This window comes from Zonotrichia leucophrys, chromosome 4 (assembly GCF_028769735.1).
Source record: "Zonotrichia leucophrys gambelii isolate GWCS_2022_RI chromosome 4, RI_Zleu_2.0, whole genome shotgun sequence".
In the NCBI taxonomy this organism is placed as follows: Eukaryota; Metazoa; Chordata; class Aves; order Passeriformes; family Passerellidae; genus Zonotrichia; species Zonotrichia leucophrys.
In genome coordinates, this window is record NC_088173.1 from 28,456,622 (window position 1) to 28,475,386 (window position 18,765).

Here is an 18,765-nt window from a genome sequence, read left to right on the forward strand (position 1 = left end):
ATGAAAGTGCAAAACCCAGCACAAAAACTGGGGAATTCAAATCCTTCTGATGTGAGAAAGTATAAAAGAAGAACTGATCGATACCAGAACTTTAATTATTCAGGAAAACAAAAGGATTTTTGCCTCAAAATGTGACTCTGATTTTATTCTTAAATTAGTGTGAAGTTAGGCAGAATCCTCCACTGTCAGTAGACGGAACATTGCTTGTTGGAACGTTGCTCTGACGCGACTTTAAACTGCTAACAAGGAAAAGCTCCACTGGTGGTAATTCTGAGCGCTGCATTCACTGACATGGATGAAAGCCTTGCAGTTTTAAATGGTATGTCTAAGGTTTGGTATCAAGTCTTGCAAAAGCATAGGTGAATGCGCCTTCTTGAAAGTTTTGCCTGATTGTTTTAACAGAAGAAAGGTATTGTGAGCATCTCCTTTAGACTGCAGAGACAGATTCTGATAAAGGAAACCCACCTTTAATCCCTTGCCTTCAAAAGAAAGCAGAAGTACCTCAGCACTCAGCACTGGTGATGATCAGAGCAATGAATATAGTGAGCACCTGCTTTTCCAGATGGAGAAAAATGTCCCCAGCTCACAGTGCTCCATAAAACCTGCTGATTAAATCAATTCTTCTTTTTAGTAAGTGCTTGAGAGTGAGTGATCTGCTGGGCAAGGAAGCACAAATAGAACAACAAGTCCACAAACAGTGTTCTTTCCTCTCTTTGAGTGCCTGACACCGTCCTTTTCTTTTGTAAGAAAGACACAAATTTGTCTAGCATTTTAAAAATGCCAAGAATTAATGCTCAAACTAATGATTTCCCTACAGCAATGGTATCAAAACAGGCTCCAAATGTCTACATCCTGGGCATCAGTTGCCTGTTGACTTGTAAACTAATGTGCTACATTTCAGGGTTATTTCAGGTCTTGGGAAAAATCCTGCCATCAGTAGGCCACAGTGAATACAGAACAACTGAAGACCTCCATCATAGCTCATACCAGCTATTTTTATGTCCAAGGGATGGATATATCAGTTTCTAGCTACTTAAGAAGCTATTAAAACCTTCTAAAGACCCTCAGCTATATTAAATTACCATTTGGGATCCCTTAATACAATACCACTGTATGAAGGAAAAATGATAATTCACTTACTAATATTAGCCCCAAAGCAACCTGTTAAATGTACTCTCTGTTGGACTTTCTGCCTGGTGCTTGCAGCTGTCAGCTGACAGGGATGGATATAATTCAAGACATTGCAGAAAACATTTTTTCCCAGAATTTCCCCTTGATCCCTGACATCATTCCAGCTTCTCCAGATGAGTTACTGAATATGAAAATATTTACATAGTAGCCTAGTCTTGCTCTTATGATGACTTTAAAATGAATAATTCAGAGAAAAGATGCAGCAGATACTTATCAATAAATATCTTCTGCAATTAGAAGTTTTCCATTTCTGGTACTTAAGCCTTTACTCGGACTGGAAGCAGCCCTGGTGTTTCACAGCCACTGAGCCACTTGATGACACAAACAGTCTCCAACAGCACAACTACCTTCAGGAATTGTATGGTATTGACTGAAAAAAAAATTCAAATAAAAGCTTACCTAAATTGGTACACTTTACAATTTACATAGGATAACAAGTCCTTCTTATCCTTAGAACGTTCTGATTGCAAAACATACCTGATTGGAAACAATTTTTCTTTAAAGCACTGCTCTCTAGCATTGGGAAAGAAGCTCAAAGCCATTGGAAACTTAACAGCTCATTCACTGACTGCTCTCATCCCTCCCCCACACAAGCCAGCAGTCATTCAACTGAAAATGTGAAATTAGGTTACTAACAGAAAACTTTTTAAAACAAAACAAAACAAAAAAGCCTGTAGAATACCTCAGAATGGTGCTTATTTTTCTAGAATTACCTAAAATCTCTGATCAACGCACAGAATGACACTGGAGAGATAGAAACAAGCACATAAATAAAATATGGTAGAAAGAAAAAATATAAAAGAATAAAATTTAAAAAAATCTAAAATAAAAAACCAAAAACAAAACTGAAAACCAAACCAAAAACCAACAAGGTGCTTTGGCTTATTTCCAGAGGAATAAGTGACAGCTTTTAGAAGAATGAATGTAGAAAATTCCATATGAACATGTGGATTTTCTCCCCATATTACTCTACTGAACTGGGGAGCACCATGTGGTACCCATTTGATGAACAGACAGTGGGACCAGCAATCACAATCTCTATGTAGGTCTGGAGACAGAAGCAGAAGGCAAGAAATACGTGAATATTTCCAAGCAATTCCTCAGGATGCTTTGTTTTTATGTTTTTCTCTGTTTTCCTTCAGCTGCTCTGTGCTCCGTAACAGCTGCAGCAATATCCCAGCCCTGCTGTTTGCTCCAGCACATCCAAAGGGGCACTTTGCAAATGCAGGCTCAGCCAAGCTTCCCCCTGGACAGATACTGTGCCTCTGGGTGCTGGCAGGCAGTGCAGAGCTGCTGCCACAGGTCCCCACCTCACTGCCCCCAAGCCCAAAGCTTTGGCTCTGCACTGACCCCACACAAACACAGGGAACCTGCTGGAACCCCCACCAGCTGCAGGCTCCAGCTACACCACATGTAACATACTGCCCCTCTGCCACCAACACATCTGGTGCACGAAGGAGGCAAAGCAGAACCGCACAGCCCTTTACAACCACTGGCTGATCAACAAAACAATCCCAGAAGTACAGAATTCTTTCACCTCCTAACTACATATACATATATATGATATATATATGTATCATTGATACATTGATACATTTGATCAATGACAAATTATGTTGATAGCAAATATTGGACTTTTGCCTGCATTATTGAAAGCTGCCAGAGTTTCCACAATGGGATGCTCAGAATCAACTCCTAAACTACTGGCAATTCGTGTCAAAAAGCTCTTTTTATAAAGAGCATTTAGGCTTCAAGAATTCCAAAGAAACTTTGTGAAAATGGTTCAGACAAAGTGACTGCTCAGCGTTTTCCAGGATTATGCCACTTTTCCTCAAATTGACACATATTCACAGAGGAACTGCAATTGAGAAGGCTGAAAATTTTGGTTGCAAGGAGTCTTGAATAGCCCAGAATAGGAAGATAACTAAATATATAAAAATAAAATATAGTTCTTGCTTTTTCAACCATCATGAACATTTCAGAAGAGCCCTTTGCCATCATGTCCAATTGAGTAAACCAGCTAGGCAGCTGTGACAACCCATTGCAGGCCTTCACTGAATTCGGTTCTCATTCGCGTAACTCTACATTAGGACGATGAAAAGTGAGGTGTGTTTCACCAAAGAAATTCAACTGCCCTCTGTGTTCCTCTGGAAAAGGAGAATTATTGATAATATCTAAACATTTGGAAAACTGGGTAACTAAGGATAAATACAAATGTGCACAAAAGTCTTCTATGCAATTGCAGTTTTTTAAAAGGTAAAATATTTCCATTGTGACCTGCCATTCTTCAATCACTGTTTTTGGAAATCAAACCAAAGCTCCAGAGATTGTAGCATGTCAAGTCTATGCATTATAGAAATAATTTAATGAAGTTGGACATTTCAGTTGGTCCTTAACAAGTAACTATTCAGGATAAATTAAAACAAAAAAACCCCACCAAAAATACACCAAAAATTAACAAAAAACCCTACAAACAAGAAAACAAACCCCAACCCACCCTCACCCCCTCTAAAATCAAACCCAACTGAAAAGATTTACCCATGTGTTGTAAAACAAAGTTTGGGATCCAGCATTCTTACTACACTTCCTTTCTAATGTTAGAGTTACATTTTCTTTCTACACTTCACATGTTCCCTATGATTTAGCAAGCTGGAAAATAAGAAAATTCTGTCCTGCAAAGGTTAAAGCTGCAGTTTCAAAGAGAGAGAGAAAGAGCAATTCAGGGTGTGATACATTAGCAACTTTTGTATTCAATTTCTAGAGACTCCGTTGCTTAATGTTTAAAGAAATGTATGAATTAAAAAGTTGGGGCATTTTCAATTTGCAGGTCTGGAGTAGGAATAATGATTTGTTTTACAAGGTGTTAGAGTTCATGGACAATGAGCACAAACACCAAATGAAAATGCCTAACAAAAACATAATGAAAACATGAATGGTTTTGTACACTGAATAAGTTATACAGCAAAATAGGTCACAATGGTGCAATACACTGTCATACAAAAACTCTCTTATTCCAAAGCCTTGCAAACAAGAAAACCCCAAAAACCAGAACAGAAGAGCAACAAAACAACCAGAAGAATTTTTTTTACTTCCATACCTTCTATGAAAGTAAAAGCTCTTTGCAACCAGAACACCTCTGGGAAGTATTGTGTCTGTATTTCTATGAAACAAAAGAAGTTCCAGGACTGTTGCTGAGAACGGAGATTTTCCCTTTGCTGCCTGTAAGAATCATTAAACATTTAGAACAGAATCATGGAACTGTTTCGATTGGAAAATATGTGTGAGATCATTGAGCCCAAGTGTTCACCTAACACTGCCAAGTCCACCACAAAGCCATGTCCCTGACTGCCACATCTGCACATCCTAAATAACTCTGGGGTGGTGATTCAACCACTTCCCTGGGCAGTCTGGTCCAATGCTTGACAACTCTTTCCACAAAGAAATTTTTCATAATAGCCAATCTAAATCTCCACTAATGCAACTTGAGGCACTTACCTCTTGTCCTATCACTTGTTTCTCCGGAGAAGAGATCAAACCCACCTGGCTGCAGCTTCCTTTTCAGGTAGCTGGAGACAACAAGAAGGTCCCCCAATAAGCCTCCTTTTCTCCAGGCAAAACAGCCCCAGCTCCTTCAGCTGCTCCTCAGAGGACCTGAGCCCCAGACCCTTCAGCAGCTCCACTGCCCTTCTCTGAACACTTTACAGTGCCTCAATGTCCTTCCTGGAGTGACTGGCCCAGGACTGGACACAGCACTCTGGGTGTGGCCTCACCAGTGCCAAATAGAGGGGATGATCCCTTCCTTTTTCCCCACAAACCAATTTCTTACCAGTCCAATGGCAAAAAGAACTGAAAATGGAAATCTGAACTAGCAAATATACATGAAGACAAAGCACATGTTTCACACAAAGCATGAATCTGCATTTCAGTGGAGTCAGTGTCTGGATCCCATTTCCTTTGTGTAAAACTCTGAAAATATGTACCTGCATGGCTGAGGAGTGTTTCATAAAGATTACAGTTTCTAGAATGCTAGTATTGAAATGTTCAGTACTGTAACATTGATGCATCACCTAGATATAAGAATGATCAGTTAAGAAAAGAGATTACTTTGATGAAAAAATTCTTATAACTTCTTAAAAAGGAGCGATCCCCTCCCATGCTATCTGCCTTAATTGATGAAAAGTGCTGCTGTTAATTAGTGCTCAAAAAGAGCTTCTTATCTTCATTCTTCTAGTCATTGTTGTGGCAGCCATTACCAAAGTGCAGAAGTTACAAAATGCCTGACTGTTTTCCCTGAGATCTCCAGCAAGTTAAGCCCAGTGCAACTGTACTGGTGCAAAAAAGGAATAGTTGCTGTGAAAAGCACAGGCTGAGAATTTCCATTTCATCTGCTAGTTCTCATAAACTTTTGCAGCTAAACAGCTTAAGGACAACACCTTATAAAATTTACTATGAACATGCTACCAGAATAAAACAAAGAAGGTGCCTACAGAACTCTGGCCATTGAAAACAAAATCACAATTAGCAGCTTCCCAGAGGAGCTATGAAGATTCCCAGCAGCTGAGAATCTGGCCTTGACCACTAGCCTGAAAGGCTGGATTGAAACCAGCAGAACTTCCCAGACAATGTGCCTGGTCCCTGAGAGTTCATTTTAACCTAAGATGAAAAATAGTATTAATTCATTTTAAAGATGTGACATTCCACACACTTCACTGCAAGGTTACACTTTTCCACTGTCTTACACAAATACGGCTATATCCTTTGGAAGAACATCCTCCTTTTTATGAATAACCAGTGAAAGCAATAACATTATGTTTTACTTTCTTGAACAGATGCCCAGCAAGTCTGTGTAAGCACAAAAGTACTACTTAGGAAAACAATGTATCTTAAAGCAGAGGGATTTTGCATTTGGGTTAATAATCATAGTATAGATTTCTTTTGCAAAAGGCACCTTTACCTGAGTTCTCTGGTTATTCTGGAGTGTTCTGTTCATGTAAAACATATGCAAAATTACTTATATGTCTTTAAGGCCCATTTTGGGGAAGAAAATAATACACTGAGGTTTTCTTTCACCGACAAATGTGGTTGTACACTAAACATGTTTAAATTTACTTTTGAAAAAAGGAGCTGAAAACATAGCATATTTTAATATTCCATATTTTTAGTAATATGAACTAGTTTAAAATAATGTATGCATAAAAGCACACAAAAAAAAGATATCCTAAATGGAAATTAGGAACAAAACCATCCCATGCACACCTTCCATCCCACTGCAGTTTATGAACCTGAACATGCCCATCTGCCAGTGTCGGCCTTTAATATTTTCCATCACTGACTCTAACTTCTCATTAATAGTCTGCAACCAGAAATCCTAATTCTTGGGTAGAAAGAAATCACAAACCCATCTATTATTCACTCCGAAAATGAGAAAATAAACTGCAAAAACTCTTGCATGGTACTTAAGAGTCCTTATCACCAAGAACTGCAGACAAATGGCAGGGAAAGCAGGATGAATTATGAGAGCAGGACACAGCTTTAACTGAAAAGGTTGAAAAGCTGCGGAAACTACTGCCCTTCTCTCTTGAGTAGCACACATTTTTCTAGTTCCACATAATATTTCAGAACTTAATCCCTTTGGTCACCCACTGCTTGGCCTCCCCCTGAATTCTCTTAATCCTTTCTGCACAGAGCAATGATATCTTCAACTCTTGAAGAAAGCACGTCTGCAGGGCTTTCCAATGTCATGGAAACCAGACAAAAATTTAAACTGCAAGTCATTCTTTCATTCTCTTCTAACATTAAAGAGGCATGCAGTCACATCTTTATAACTTAAACCTCCATCTCACCTAAAAAGAAACTGAAATTTCTTGGCTCAAAAAGCAAACATATTCTTCCTGACACAGCAACATACAGAGTCAAAAACCCTTGCAAAGAGTTCTCCCAAACATCTCAACTGCAAGGACAGACCAGCAAAAGAAGCATGTTGGCACTAGAACAACCTGGAATGATTTTTAACAGAGACTCCTTTAAGAAACAACAGAATCTCCCACATCCTAAATTGTCCCACCACTATGCCATAACCCACACTTTTCTTTTTTACAATGGAAATAGGGAAAAAGAAAGACCATTCCTTGTCTCAAAGATGAACTCTCTTGAGCCAAAGCAGAATTCATGTCAGAGAACTCCAACACTGTCATTCTCTGTATATGGTGAAAACAAAACTCTCTTGTGTGAGAGGGAGAAAAGTTATTATTGCCCTCTCTCAAAACATCCCTCTGAAACATCATTTTCTTTTTTATTTACAGACACAGAACTTCATTAAATCAGAAGAAAAACATGGCAGCAGATTTTCAGTTGCAGCAAATTGCCATCTTTTCACAAGAGTCACTGGATTTTCTGTTTCATTGAAAGAAGAACATGAACATTCCCAGAATTCCAAATGCACCAAAATAATTTCAACTTTCTGTAAATCAAGGTACACATTGTTGCAGGTGTTGGGAGGAAAGGGTTAAACCCACAAGATTTGTTAAGGATGAAATAATTTCAGTCAAAGTGACCTTGCAGCTGGGAACACTAAGCATTTTCGTGCGGGGAAACTCCAGTTATTATGTCTGCTGTTGTTCATCCTCTGCCTGTTTTGAGAAGCAGAATTCCTGTGTGGAGACAACACCCTATCACAGACATGCTTGAGCCCTCTGTCTGCTGGGAGAAGGAGTGAGCACAGAAGCACAGCCTTGTGATAATCGGCTCCTGCAGGAAACCTCTGATATACTGGGGCCAGCAGCAGCCCCACCCCATCCTTTCTGTGCACTAGGATGAGCTGAGCCTAACAAAGCTGGGTCTCTGTGTGTCTCCAGTGTCTGGTGTTGCCAGCAAGGTGATGAAATAAATCTGCTCTTTGCATTTCAGCTGAGGCTTCCTGGTTGCCCTGGTTACCTCTAAGTATTGATTCATACAGCAGGTCACTCATTACTCAGTGTGTGTCACAGGCTCGTGGTACATCCTGAGGAACAAGCTGGAAAACACTGCCACCTATTTCTGTTGCAACATCTTGTACTCTTCAAGAAATTTATTCCCCTTCTTTTGTGAGCAAATAGAAAACTAAGTAATTTCAAGCTATGCCATTGTTGGTTCACAGGTTCACACTAAATTTGCCAGCTCTATCAATATCATGTACATTCATCTAGAAATACCAAGGCTTGCTACCAAATACAGGTGTAAAAAATGCTTTTGAAAGAGGAGAATGTTCTGTCTCCATCATTATAATCCAGAGGTCAGGCTTGCTGCTATCCTTAACTTGAACAGCAGCATGAGATTTAAAGCCTCAGAGAGTGTGACCCTATAGGCCACAAATAGCCTTCATCTTCCCAACCTTCAGCATGTCACCCAAACTGTATGGATCCCCTTCCAGCATTTAGTGCTCTTCTTGGCAGCATCCCACCTCTATCTTGGAGGAAGAATCAGAATATATGCCACAGTAATTTCTTCTTACTGAAAAGGGCCTTGGACAGGTGGGCAAGCAGGAAACCACAGCACACTCCAACATACTGACTTTTGGGAGACAGGACGGGTAGTACTTTTTGGATCTCATTGAATTCTGAGCTTCAATTTCATCAAGAAGAAAAACAGGAAGCTAACTCAGACTGGAGACTCCTGGGGTGAAACAGAGGCAAGTCCATACAAAAGAATTCCTGCAGAAGTAACACAGAAGCTTCTCTGGGCAGAGATCCCCGTTTTCCTTTACTTTGAAAAGATAATAGGTGAAAAATGCACAAAAATGCACAAAAAAAAACTCAGGCAGAAAAAGGCCTGTGCTCCTCACCACATAATATACTATTTTTTCTAGCAATGCAATATTTTAACATACTTGTTGGGAAATCAGTTCCTGGAGCAGTATCTGAATTTCCAATATGGAAATACATGAAATGCATGACGGAAGTTGTCAGAAACAGCTGAACAGTCCCTGAATAATTGTAACATTTTCCACAGAGAAGTCTGCAAATCTGTACTGGCATAAAGCGTATGTCAGAAGCACCAAGAAGAATAAAAAGAAACTAATTACCTCTCTGACACTCTGATGCTCTTTACTTGATCTGTACATAACCTAACATTTAAACTGTCAGACTGACTTTTGAAGCAGACATTTGGAGCTGGAAATTCATATAATCTGGGATCTTTCTCCAACTCAAGCTTGCTGATTTGATTTTTAAACACCTTTTCTTCTTATCTAAACATATGTGCATTTAGAGAAACAGAGTAGTAGTATTTTTTAGTTCTTATACACAGATGGTTACGTTAGAGCAGTGGGAATGCTCTGAACATGGGGACTACAAGGTGGTGGATTAAAAGCCATCAAGGATCCTATGACTCTGCAGATCTGGTGTTCAATAGAAGGACACTATTGCAGAACCTGAGTGAGTTCTGTCCAGAAGTCAAATTGGAGAATGTTCCAAATACAAGAAAACAAACCAAAACGTTCGGTTCTTAGCTATTGTATCTATTCTTCACAGGCACTCAGAAACCAAAAGAACAGAGTAAAAAAGAGCCCAGCAGCAGGCTACTAACATGAAATTGTACCTTTGGGAGGTTTTGATCTTAAAATTAATAAACCATTACAGCAAAAAGAAAAAGGACAGAACTTCAACTACCTGATCACAGCAGATAGTCCCAAGTCTCAGAATCTTCATTTTTTTTCTTTCAAAAGATACTGGCTTTTGTCAATTGAAAATGTTTTTCAATTTGTCAAGGTAAAATATCATCACACCTGTTTAACTTTTCACAAATTCAGACAGCAATCATATCTGCACTGATTGTTGAGCTGATTATTACGGATAATCGTCCTCCTCAGAAGCACTCAGGAACCAAAACCACATGCCCTGAGCTACAATCTGTCATCTCTCATAAAAATAAAACTGACCATGCTTAGAGAGATCTTAAGGGAGAAGAAGCATTGCATGTTCCACCATTCTGGGAATATGTGACAGGCAGAAACTTATGATGCCTTAACCTGTGGCTAAAGCTGATTTACAACCAGTGGAGCTTCAATTTAATTCCAAATGAATCGGAAGTATTTGACACACACAGAAGAAAAAAAAAGGAACCTCAGAACAGAAAAACTTTCTGACAGTTTCACTGTTGCCTCTTCACTGTTCTGTCAGGCAAAGGTCCAGAGCCCTTGCCAGAGAGACTGCCTGAATTTTGGCCTGTAAAAGATGCAGATGGTTCCTCTGCTGCTCAATGGTCTCAAGGTAGAAACAGCTCAGCTGCAGAGCCAGTGTGAAGAGGGGGCCAGGAAGTGGAAAACCCTGGCTTGGTTCTTTTTTGTTTTACTGTGCCCTCAGCTTTTTATTTCCTTGTGCTTCTCCGAGCTTAAAGAAGTTGGCCTTATGTAAAAGATGACCATATTTAACAGAGGACATTTCCTTCCTTCTGTTTTCTTCACAAATAAGGCCTCAAATAGCCTGTGACAAGGGAAGGTCAGGAAATACACAGCCATAAAGCTTTCTGGAATTTCTCATTTTAAAAGATATATGTCATGTTGTACTTTCTTAGAAAACTGGAAGGATACTTACTGTCAATCCTTGTTCTCCTGGTTTTCCTGGTTCACCCTTCAAATAAAAAAAAAAGAGTGAATTATTTCAGCAACACATCTTGAATCCAGTTTTCTATCTAGTAATACAAAATATCTTTAAAATTTCCATCTTAAAACATGTATGGCAGCTAACTACACATTAAACATATTAATTTTTTGCTTTTTAACCTGGTACTCCAAATCACAGACATCTTAAGAAGTACTACTTCACAATCGTGTAATGGTATAGTTCTCAAGTCAAGAGCAAAGTATTGGTCTTCTGACTCTTGTCCCTTGGTTCTAAACACAGTATTCCATTCCACTATGTTAAAGGACACAGACAAAGGTTATTTTTACATATATGCTGCATCCCACAGTTTATATATTCCAAGATTACTGGTCTGTATCATCACCTCAGTCAGCAGGCAGAACTTACTGTTGTCAATTACCATGTTCCATAAAACCATGAATATTGATATTCTGAAGCCATGAAATAATTACTCAGCTGTTAAATACCTGGACTGGCTTTCAAAATGGTAACCCATCATTTCCCCAGTGTATTCTCTTTCTGTGGGCACAACTCTACATACAGTCAGAATTTATCTTCTCCCCTTTCTTCCCATATGAACACATATATAGTAAAACATGTCAGTCATAAAATATGGGCTAAAAATACCCATCCAAAAAACCCAGAGCTCCTATCATTTTAGTGGTCTGGTTTGTACATCCCTCCCTTGAAAACCCAACTGAGCACAGGGCAGTCCATGCACTATTGTATCAGCACAGCTCCAGGGTCCTCTTTAGCAGCTTTGTCATAAAAGAAAGCCTGTCATAAAATTGATGAGAGCTGTTCTCATGTCGTTGTTCCTGGCAACTGAAAAGAATCAGAGCTGCTTCTCTGGCTATGCACTGCACTCAGAAGCACACAGGCAGCATCTGCAAGCACACCAAGGAGCTCTTGCTGGGAGCAAGAAACCATGGAGGCACATGTTCCTGGCCAGGCACTGCCCCAAAACACCATCTTAGAGCTGTGGCAATTGTAAATCTTCTTCCTTGAGAAGGACAGGCTGGAAGAGAAGCCCTGTTTTGTCTAACCCAGCAAAAGAGGCAATGTCTGCCTAATTGGTCACTAGAAGGACACCTTCCTATAGTTGTGTGATGCTGCAAGCCCCCAGCTCACAGTAGAGTGGAGCTGCTGTTTTCAGCTCACCAGGTCCACACAAGTCTCCACCTCAAAGACAAAGCTGTCCTTCCCTCTCAGCTAAGTTCTCCCTTTACAGCTCTTCTATTTGTGTGTTTCACACAGCCATGGAGGAACAAGCCCTCTGAGGGCCAGGAACATTAACCTGAGGGTACAGAACAGTAGCAAGGGGCAGCAAACTGGATGTTTTTTACCTGAGGGCTTGTTTGTATCTGATTCTAAAGCAGTACTATGAACTGATTTTCCATAATGTTATAGGGCTTAAGATAGCCACAGCTTAAAAACTATAAAAAGAAACTCTCTCTTGCCATCTAAAGTCAAAATCACTACAGAACTATTATAAAATGAAATGACCTCATTGCATAAAATGCATGACTCTCCTGTTATGAGAGTCACTAATGACCCTTTCGCTAAAAGCACAAAGCCACATGCAGCCACACTGTAACTAGCAAGGCCAGCTGATTCTGCCAGCCCTATCTATGTATGTGACCTATTAAAACACTATCACTGCAGTCAGAAAGGGATTCTGGTTTCAGTCTTGCCCTTACTAGATCAAACCAGCACCAACTCTGCTGACTACAGTCCATTTAACCACAATAAATGAACACAAGGGAGACCTAGAAGAGGCCCAGAGCCTGATGTGCCACAGGACTAACAAGAAATGAGAAGGTTGCCCAAGTAAAGCGTCATGAGAGCTACAGACTTCTAATGTCATTTCATAACCTTGAGCTAGAACTTATGAGGGCAGGAGTGGTAAAAAAGCCAATCCAAAACAACAACAGCAGCAGCAGTTCTAGAATCCTAGATATCTGAACCAGCCAGCTTTGCTAGATTTTCACAGAAAATTTTAGCAGCATTTCACTATTTTCATGCTATATTACATTTAGACAGCTAATACCTGAACAGGGTTAGAACAGGAGTGTAGGTATTTTCTTTCTCAGTTTTAGCTAAAAAAGGCCTTGCAGGAAAAAATTTATGCTGTCCTGGTGTCATATAACAAGTGATGCTTTTTCTTCAAGAAACCAGTTTCTGTTTCCAGTGCTGCTCCTCACCTTGCTGGTTCCCCATGTGCCTTCCTGGCCACAACCTTTACTTTTCATGGATGTGAACATGTGTGTGCATCTGTACACGTGCCATTTCATTTTTCATTACTCTCTCCTTCCTGTGATTCCATTTCCACATTGATAACACAGTGCCATTCATGGTGAAATAGTTACTTCTTTCAAAGGAATAAAAATTAAGGAGGCCACAAAATATAAAACTAAAATAAAACACATACTTTTCTAAAAAATCATGTGTTTAGACATCTGTTTAAAAAGTGTGGGACTCATCCCATGCCTAAAACAAACAATACACAATATACTGGATTCTGCTGTATGAAATATGGTGGTTGAGCCAAAGAAAAGTGTACTGGTCTTCTTGTTTAAAAATGGCAGAATCTAACTCCCAACTTCATTATACCCTGGGCAGCTTTAGCAGTTTATTACTTTATTCCATGACTTTTGAGGTAAAACCATTAAGAAGTGAGAAGTCAAGCTATGCTATGAGGCCTCATATTCAGTTTTATCTTGATGTTTGAATGGAAACATTTATTACTCGTGGAAAGGGGCAGACTCTCCTCACACAGCTATTAAACATCAGTGAGTGACTGAGAAACCTTAGAAAGTGTAGGGAAACTGCCAGGGGTGGGAGGCAAGGAACCTTGGCGGTACTTCTGGCCCTGCTATACACTTGTTCTGTGTGTGTGGGACTTCAGGTACACCCTGAAACTTGCCTGTGGTTCAGCTTCCACATGTCTTACTTGCCAATGTGACCTCAGAAAATGTCTTTGACACTCTGCTGGCAAACACTTGAGAGAAAGGCGCATACCAAAGCAGCAGCAGAGTAACTCACCGTTAAGCCGGGCATCCCACGAGGACCATCTTTGCCGGTGTCTCCTGGGGGACCTCTGGGTCCTGGTGGCCCTGGAGGTCCAGGGGGTCCAGCCTGTCCTTGGTCCCCCTAAACCAATAAAAACTCATCACAAAATTGGCTTTAGAGGCATCAACCACATAAAAAACACATCAATTCACCTATAAAGAGTGCAAGACAGGCTGGAAGAAGCTGCCATGAACTGCACAGTGGCTTCTTCACTGCTTATGGCAGAAACAGCACTTTGCCTTGAAGACTAACAGTTTGTATAGGTCCAGTGCAATCAGCCACAGAGCGGAAGGTTCAGATTCTAAACTGCTTTTTTTACCACAGCGCATATGCCAAAATTTGGGATGGTCTTGATATATTTTACTCATCTAGTTCTCCAGAGCAAGTGACTGTTTTTGATAAGCATCTGTTTGCTTCATGATTTGCATAATCATAACAAAGCTGAGGCGAAAAAGAAAAGTTGCATCTGAGAATATACAGATTTGCACAGTAATTTTCCAAGCCCATGAATGATACATGGGTAGATTACAAAACTGAGCATGGAAAATAACTGCCTCTTGATGGAGTTGTACATAATTTCCCGTCTGTTTTGGGAGGCTGTTTTATAGTGACAATTAGCTAACTCTCTTCATTTTTACCTATTAATTTGCTAAAGTCAATTTTCAAGAGAGTAGTCAAAACATATTACCTTCCCTTCTAAAAAAGAAAAGACACCCCAAAATGGTGCTTTAGTTATTTCCAGCACATCCCTGCAAACTGCTGGAAAAAAAGCTGCTGGCAAACATGGCCCACTTAGCAAAGCCACCCATAGTCTTGTAACTCTTAATACCATTAACAGTTGCTTCATTTCAAAGCATTTTCAAGTGAACAACCTGCTAAAGAAGGCATCTGACAAAAAGGTACAGCAAAGAGCAAACTGAATGTAAAGAAGAACCAGACTCCAGTGAGATGAAGCACTACCTTAATGAGGCGGCGTTTAATGAGCTGCTGATCAGCAGAGAGAAACCCATGATTGATTTTAGGAAACACCATCTGATCAGGCAGGTGAGGTCAAAGGTTGAAGATCAGAGATGAGAGAATTGAAGAATAGACATCAGAAGGCCCGAGAAAGAAATAAAGACATATTCATTAGATTTGTAATAGTTTTTATAATATGAACTGGTGCTTATGCCTGAAAGAAACTGTGCATTTTACTTTGGAAAAAGATTACCTCTGTTGTACAGGACATACTGCTATGATTTAAACCATATACAGTGAATATATAACTGTTTTCTCCCCAGATTTTGCATGAGAATTCTGCATTTGTATTAATTTTTTCATTACCCAGGCTTTAAAAATCAGTATTTTTTATATATTGTTCTTTCAGCAAAGCTTCTAGAGACAAAGCACCAGTTCAACTTTCAGTCAGATTTTCTAACCAGCATAGTGTGCCATGAAGAATGGTGTTATTTTTATAAGGTCTGAAGTTCCAGCTTGACCAGATTGTTTCCTGCTTAATTTGCAAATCCACTTTGAAAAAATCTGGATGTACAGATTAAACCTCTGATATCTAACACAAATATCTATCTCCATGTGTAACCAGTACAGAGTTCACTGACATTTTCCACACTCATGTATGCCTCAGGGAAGCAGCACAGGAAAAATTCATCTGAAAATAAAATCCTGACCAAGACCATGGGGAATGTAAGCATTTCCAGGGGTACACAGCTATAGATTTGATTCCATGCTCTGCATCAGGAGTACTTAGATCAATGCAAAGGCAGTGAGGATTGGCTTAGATCCACCATAAGAATTCACTGGTATTCCATGCTAAAAACAATTTTTCATGTGCACTTTTATGCTGATACAGAGAGACCTGACTGAACAGGTACATGTCAGCCACAAACCTTGACGGTGAGGATCTGATTACTGTGCAGAGCAGCAACTGTGGGGAAGCCTGGGAGACCCTAGGGACACAGCACAACATGGTACGAGAACAGCACGACACAAACATCACAGAGACCATTTACTGACACATGAACAGAACAAACACCACGTTTAGTACACCCCACACTGCCAACAGACAGGAAATGGCCTCTCTGTCATATGGGAAACAGAGTGAGGTCTGCACTGCACTGCAGAGGCAAGCTGATACTTCACAATGAGAATATCAAGATTTTAGAAGGAGCAATCCCATGAAGGTGTCTCTTGTTAAAGTTACAATAAATTGTTATGATCATTTGAAAATTGTTAAGACTATCAGCCAGCAGATGGTTGAGCCACTTTCAATGGAAATGTACAATGGCACTTTGAGATCTATGTGGAAAGCCTTGACTCTGGATTGCTGCAGAAGCTGACAGCAATGACAGTATGCTCTGAAGAGCTTTGCATAACTAATATCCTGCTCCTCACATTCTGTTTAACATATGACATTCAGCACATAAACTGGTAGCACATAAACAACTAGGAACACTGAACATAAATCTACTGCTAGATCTTGGGTACTACATAATGGTCAAAGTTTTCAAGACATACACAGCAGTATTTTCATATCCTCAGCCGCTATATGCCACATATGGCTTCTCATATACTACTCTACTGAGATGTGCAGAACTTGTACTGTACTGGCACAAAAAGAGAAGGGTGTGGTGATTGTGGCCTGCTGTCACACTATAAGGGGGTGAATTTTGCTCTCAGTTCAACACCTTTCTTGAGCTGCCTGGTAGGGCGTGAATTAAACCTTCTGATAAAGCCAAAACCTTGAGCAGTGAATTCCTAAAGAGAAGGAAATCCCTAAGTCCCATCCTTGCCTTTAGCATAGCACACACTGTTAGAAGCAGAGGCTTGTTCAATGGCAGAGAGACAGTAGGCTGAGGAACATTCAATAAAATACATCCAGGGAGCTCTAAGGCCCCTATATGCCCACAGACCACCTTTATGAGGCAGAGTTGGCAGCACAGCCCCTCTGGGGGCTCCTCCTGGAGCAAAGAGCTGCACCATGCCAGCCTAGCACCTCCTAAAGGGAAGGCTGTGCCCGGCTCTGGCTGCCAGGCAAGGGCCCTTCCGTGTGAAGGTTCTGCTGGTGCAGCCCGTGTTGCTGCAGCACACCAGCTCTTTGCAGCCCGGCTGGCCTGCTGGGCAGCACCAACAGGCCAGGGCAGCCTGCCAGGTCTCTCAGCTGCAGCCGATTCTTTTAATGTGGCAAATACTTGCTCTGTTCATCACACCAGAGAGCCTGTGGACCACAAGGACTGCACCAGTCTTTACAAAAAAGGGAGAGTTACTTTTTGATGCGTACATGTCTTCACCAGCATCTTGGAGTTGCATTTAGCATTTTTATTCCTGCTCTACATCCATAAGATGAAGCTGAGACCCTGTAAGTTGATCCTATAAAGCCAGTGGCTAAATGCAGCTTTCCCACTTCATTGGGATGAACTGCAGTGTGCCTAACTGCATTGCTCAGTGACCTGAAATCTCCTCTTTAGAAACAAATAAACAGAAAACAAAACCAAAAAAGGCTAAAACTCACAACATATAAAGAGACTCACTCCTGAGACACTGATAAGACTGGAATGATACATCATTTAGGAAACAGATGTATCAAGTTTTCATTTATGCTATTATGGAATATAAATTAAAGAAGCTATTAGAGAGTAATGTGTCAGAATCTTTACATCTGTGACTCATTAGCCCTGCTGTGCACATGATCCATTTCTCCTCTAGATAAAACTACAACACCCATGAAATGAAAATGAGCACAAACAAGAAACCTACATAAGAAGATAAATCTGAATAGCAAGCAATAAATGACATTTATTGAAAAAATGAATAAACAGAAAATTTTTAAACAGCTTCATTTTTACTCATCAGCCTTTAGAATTACAGCACAGTAATTTTCAGTTACCTCTAAATTAGCATATAAACAATTTGATGTTTTAAACTCATATTAATTTTGATTTATTTCATCTTCAACATGAAGGAGAACCAAGAATTAATCAAGAAATGTGCTTATTTAGAAAATACAGTGGTTTGAAAGATTTTCTTTCTCCTTGAGAAGAAATGAAAGACACTGGAAAGATTTGTGTAGCTGTACACAGAATTATTTACTATTCAGCAGAGTACAGTCCAGCCCCAGCATTCCCAAAGCTTCCCAACACCACAGAGGCAAGTTCAAGATTAGCTGTCAGTACTGCAGCTTTTTGCCTACATAAACAACATATGAGAAAAGGGTCCTTCCCATTCTTCCATCTGCAGCTTAGTTACTTCTTCTAGTTTGTTCTTCAAGTAGGACAAAGCTTTCCTTCCTTTGCCCAAAGTGGTCATAATCTTAGACCTAACAGTCAGACACATGAAATGCCAGCTTGGACCTGGACCATCTCCCCCTGAGTAACATGTATCTCTGGAGAATGCCAGAAACACAGGAACGCTAAATGGAACCCAGCAAAGACACTACAATAGGGCCATAGTTTTTGCATGTGTGGGAGGCTTTAGAAGGCATTGCACCCTCTGGCATCCATGAAAGATAATGCTGGCACACAATGAGCTTCTAAAAGGGCATAAAAAGAGCTATCCTTCCCACAAAATGAGTTCTCTTCCTTTCCTGTCACTCTGCTATAAATATAGCCACAAATATCCCCTGGATCTGTTTTATTTTTTCCCTATCGAAGGCTGTTCTGAACGACGGATTCAAAGTTACTCAATTTTCTCTTTATTTGGTTTGATTCTTGAACTGCACATAGGAAGGGCTCTTGTTCTACACCCTGGGAGGCCCTAACAGAATACAAAACACTACAGTCATCAACAGCGACCACTGGTCTACTAAATTCCTCTGCTGACAGCTACTCAAGCTCACCCTGAAATGCTAGCTGGTTACAACTTCTAAATTAGCACAGTTGCTGCCTGCCTC

The 18,765-nt window shown here is 40.2% G+C and overlaps 1 protein-coding gene across 1 annotated transcript in view; it reads right to left on the reverse strand.

The window, feature by feature from the left end:
• COL25A1 (collagen type XXV alpha 1 chain) overlaps window positions 1-18,765 on the reverse strand; it is a 300,860-nt gene that overhangs the window by 75,892 nt on the left and 206,203 nt on the right. The window contains exons 8-10 of the mRNA XM_064710946.1: window positions 14,841-14,912; window positions 13,854-13,961; window positions 10,761-10,796 (exon numbers count right to left, since the gene is read on the reverse strand). Coding sequence (XP_064567016.1) covers window positions 10,761-10,796; window positions 13,854-13,961; window positions 14,841-14,912 — 216 coding nt within the window. The remainder of the gene's footprint in view (window positions 1-10,760; window positions 10,797-13,853; window positions 13,962-14,840; window positions 14,913-18,765) is intronic.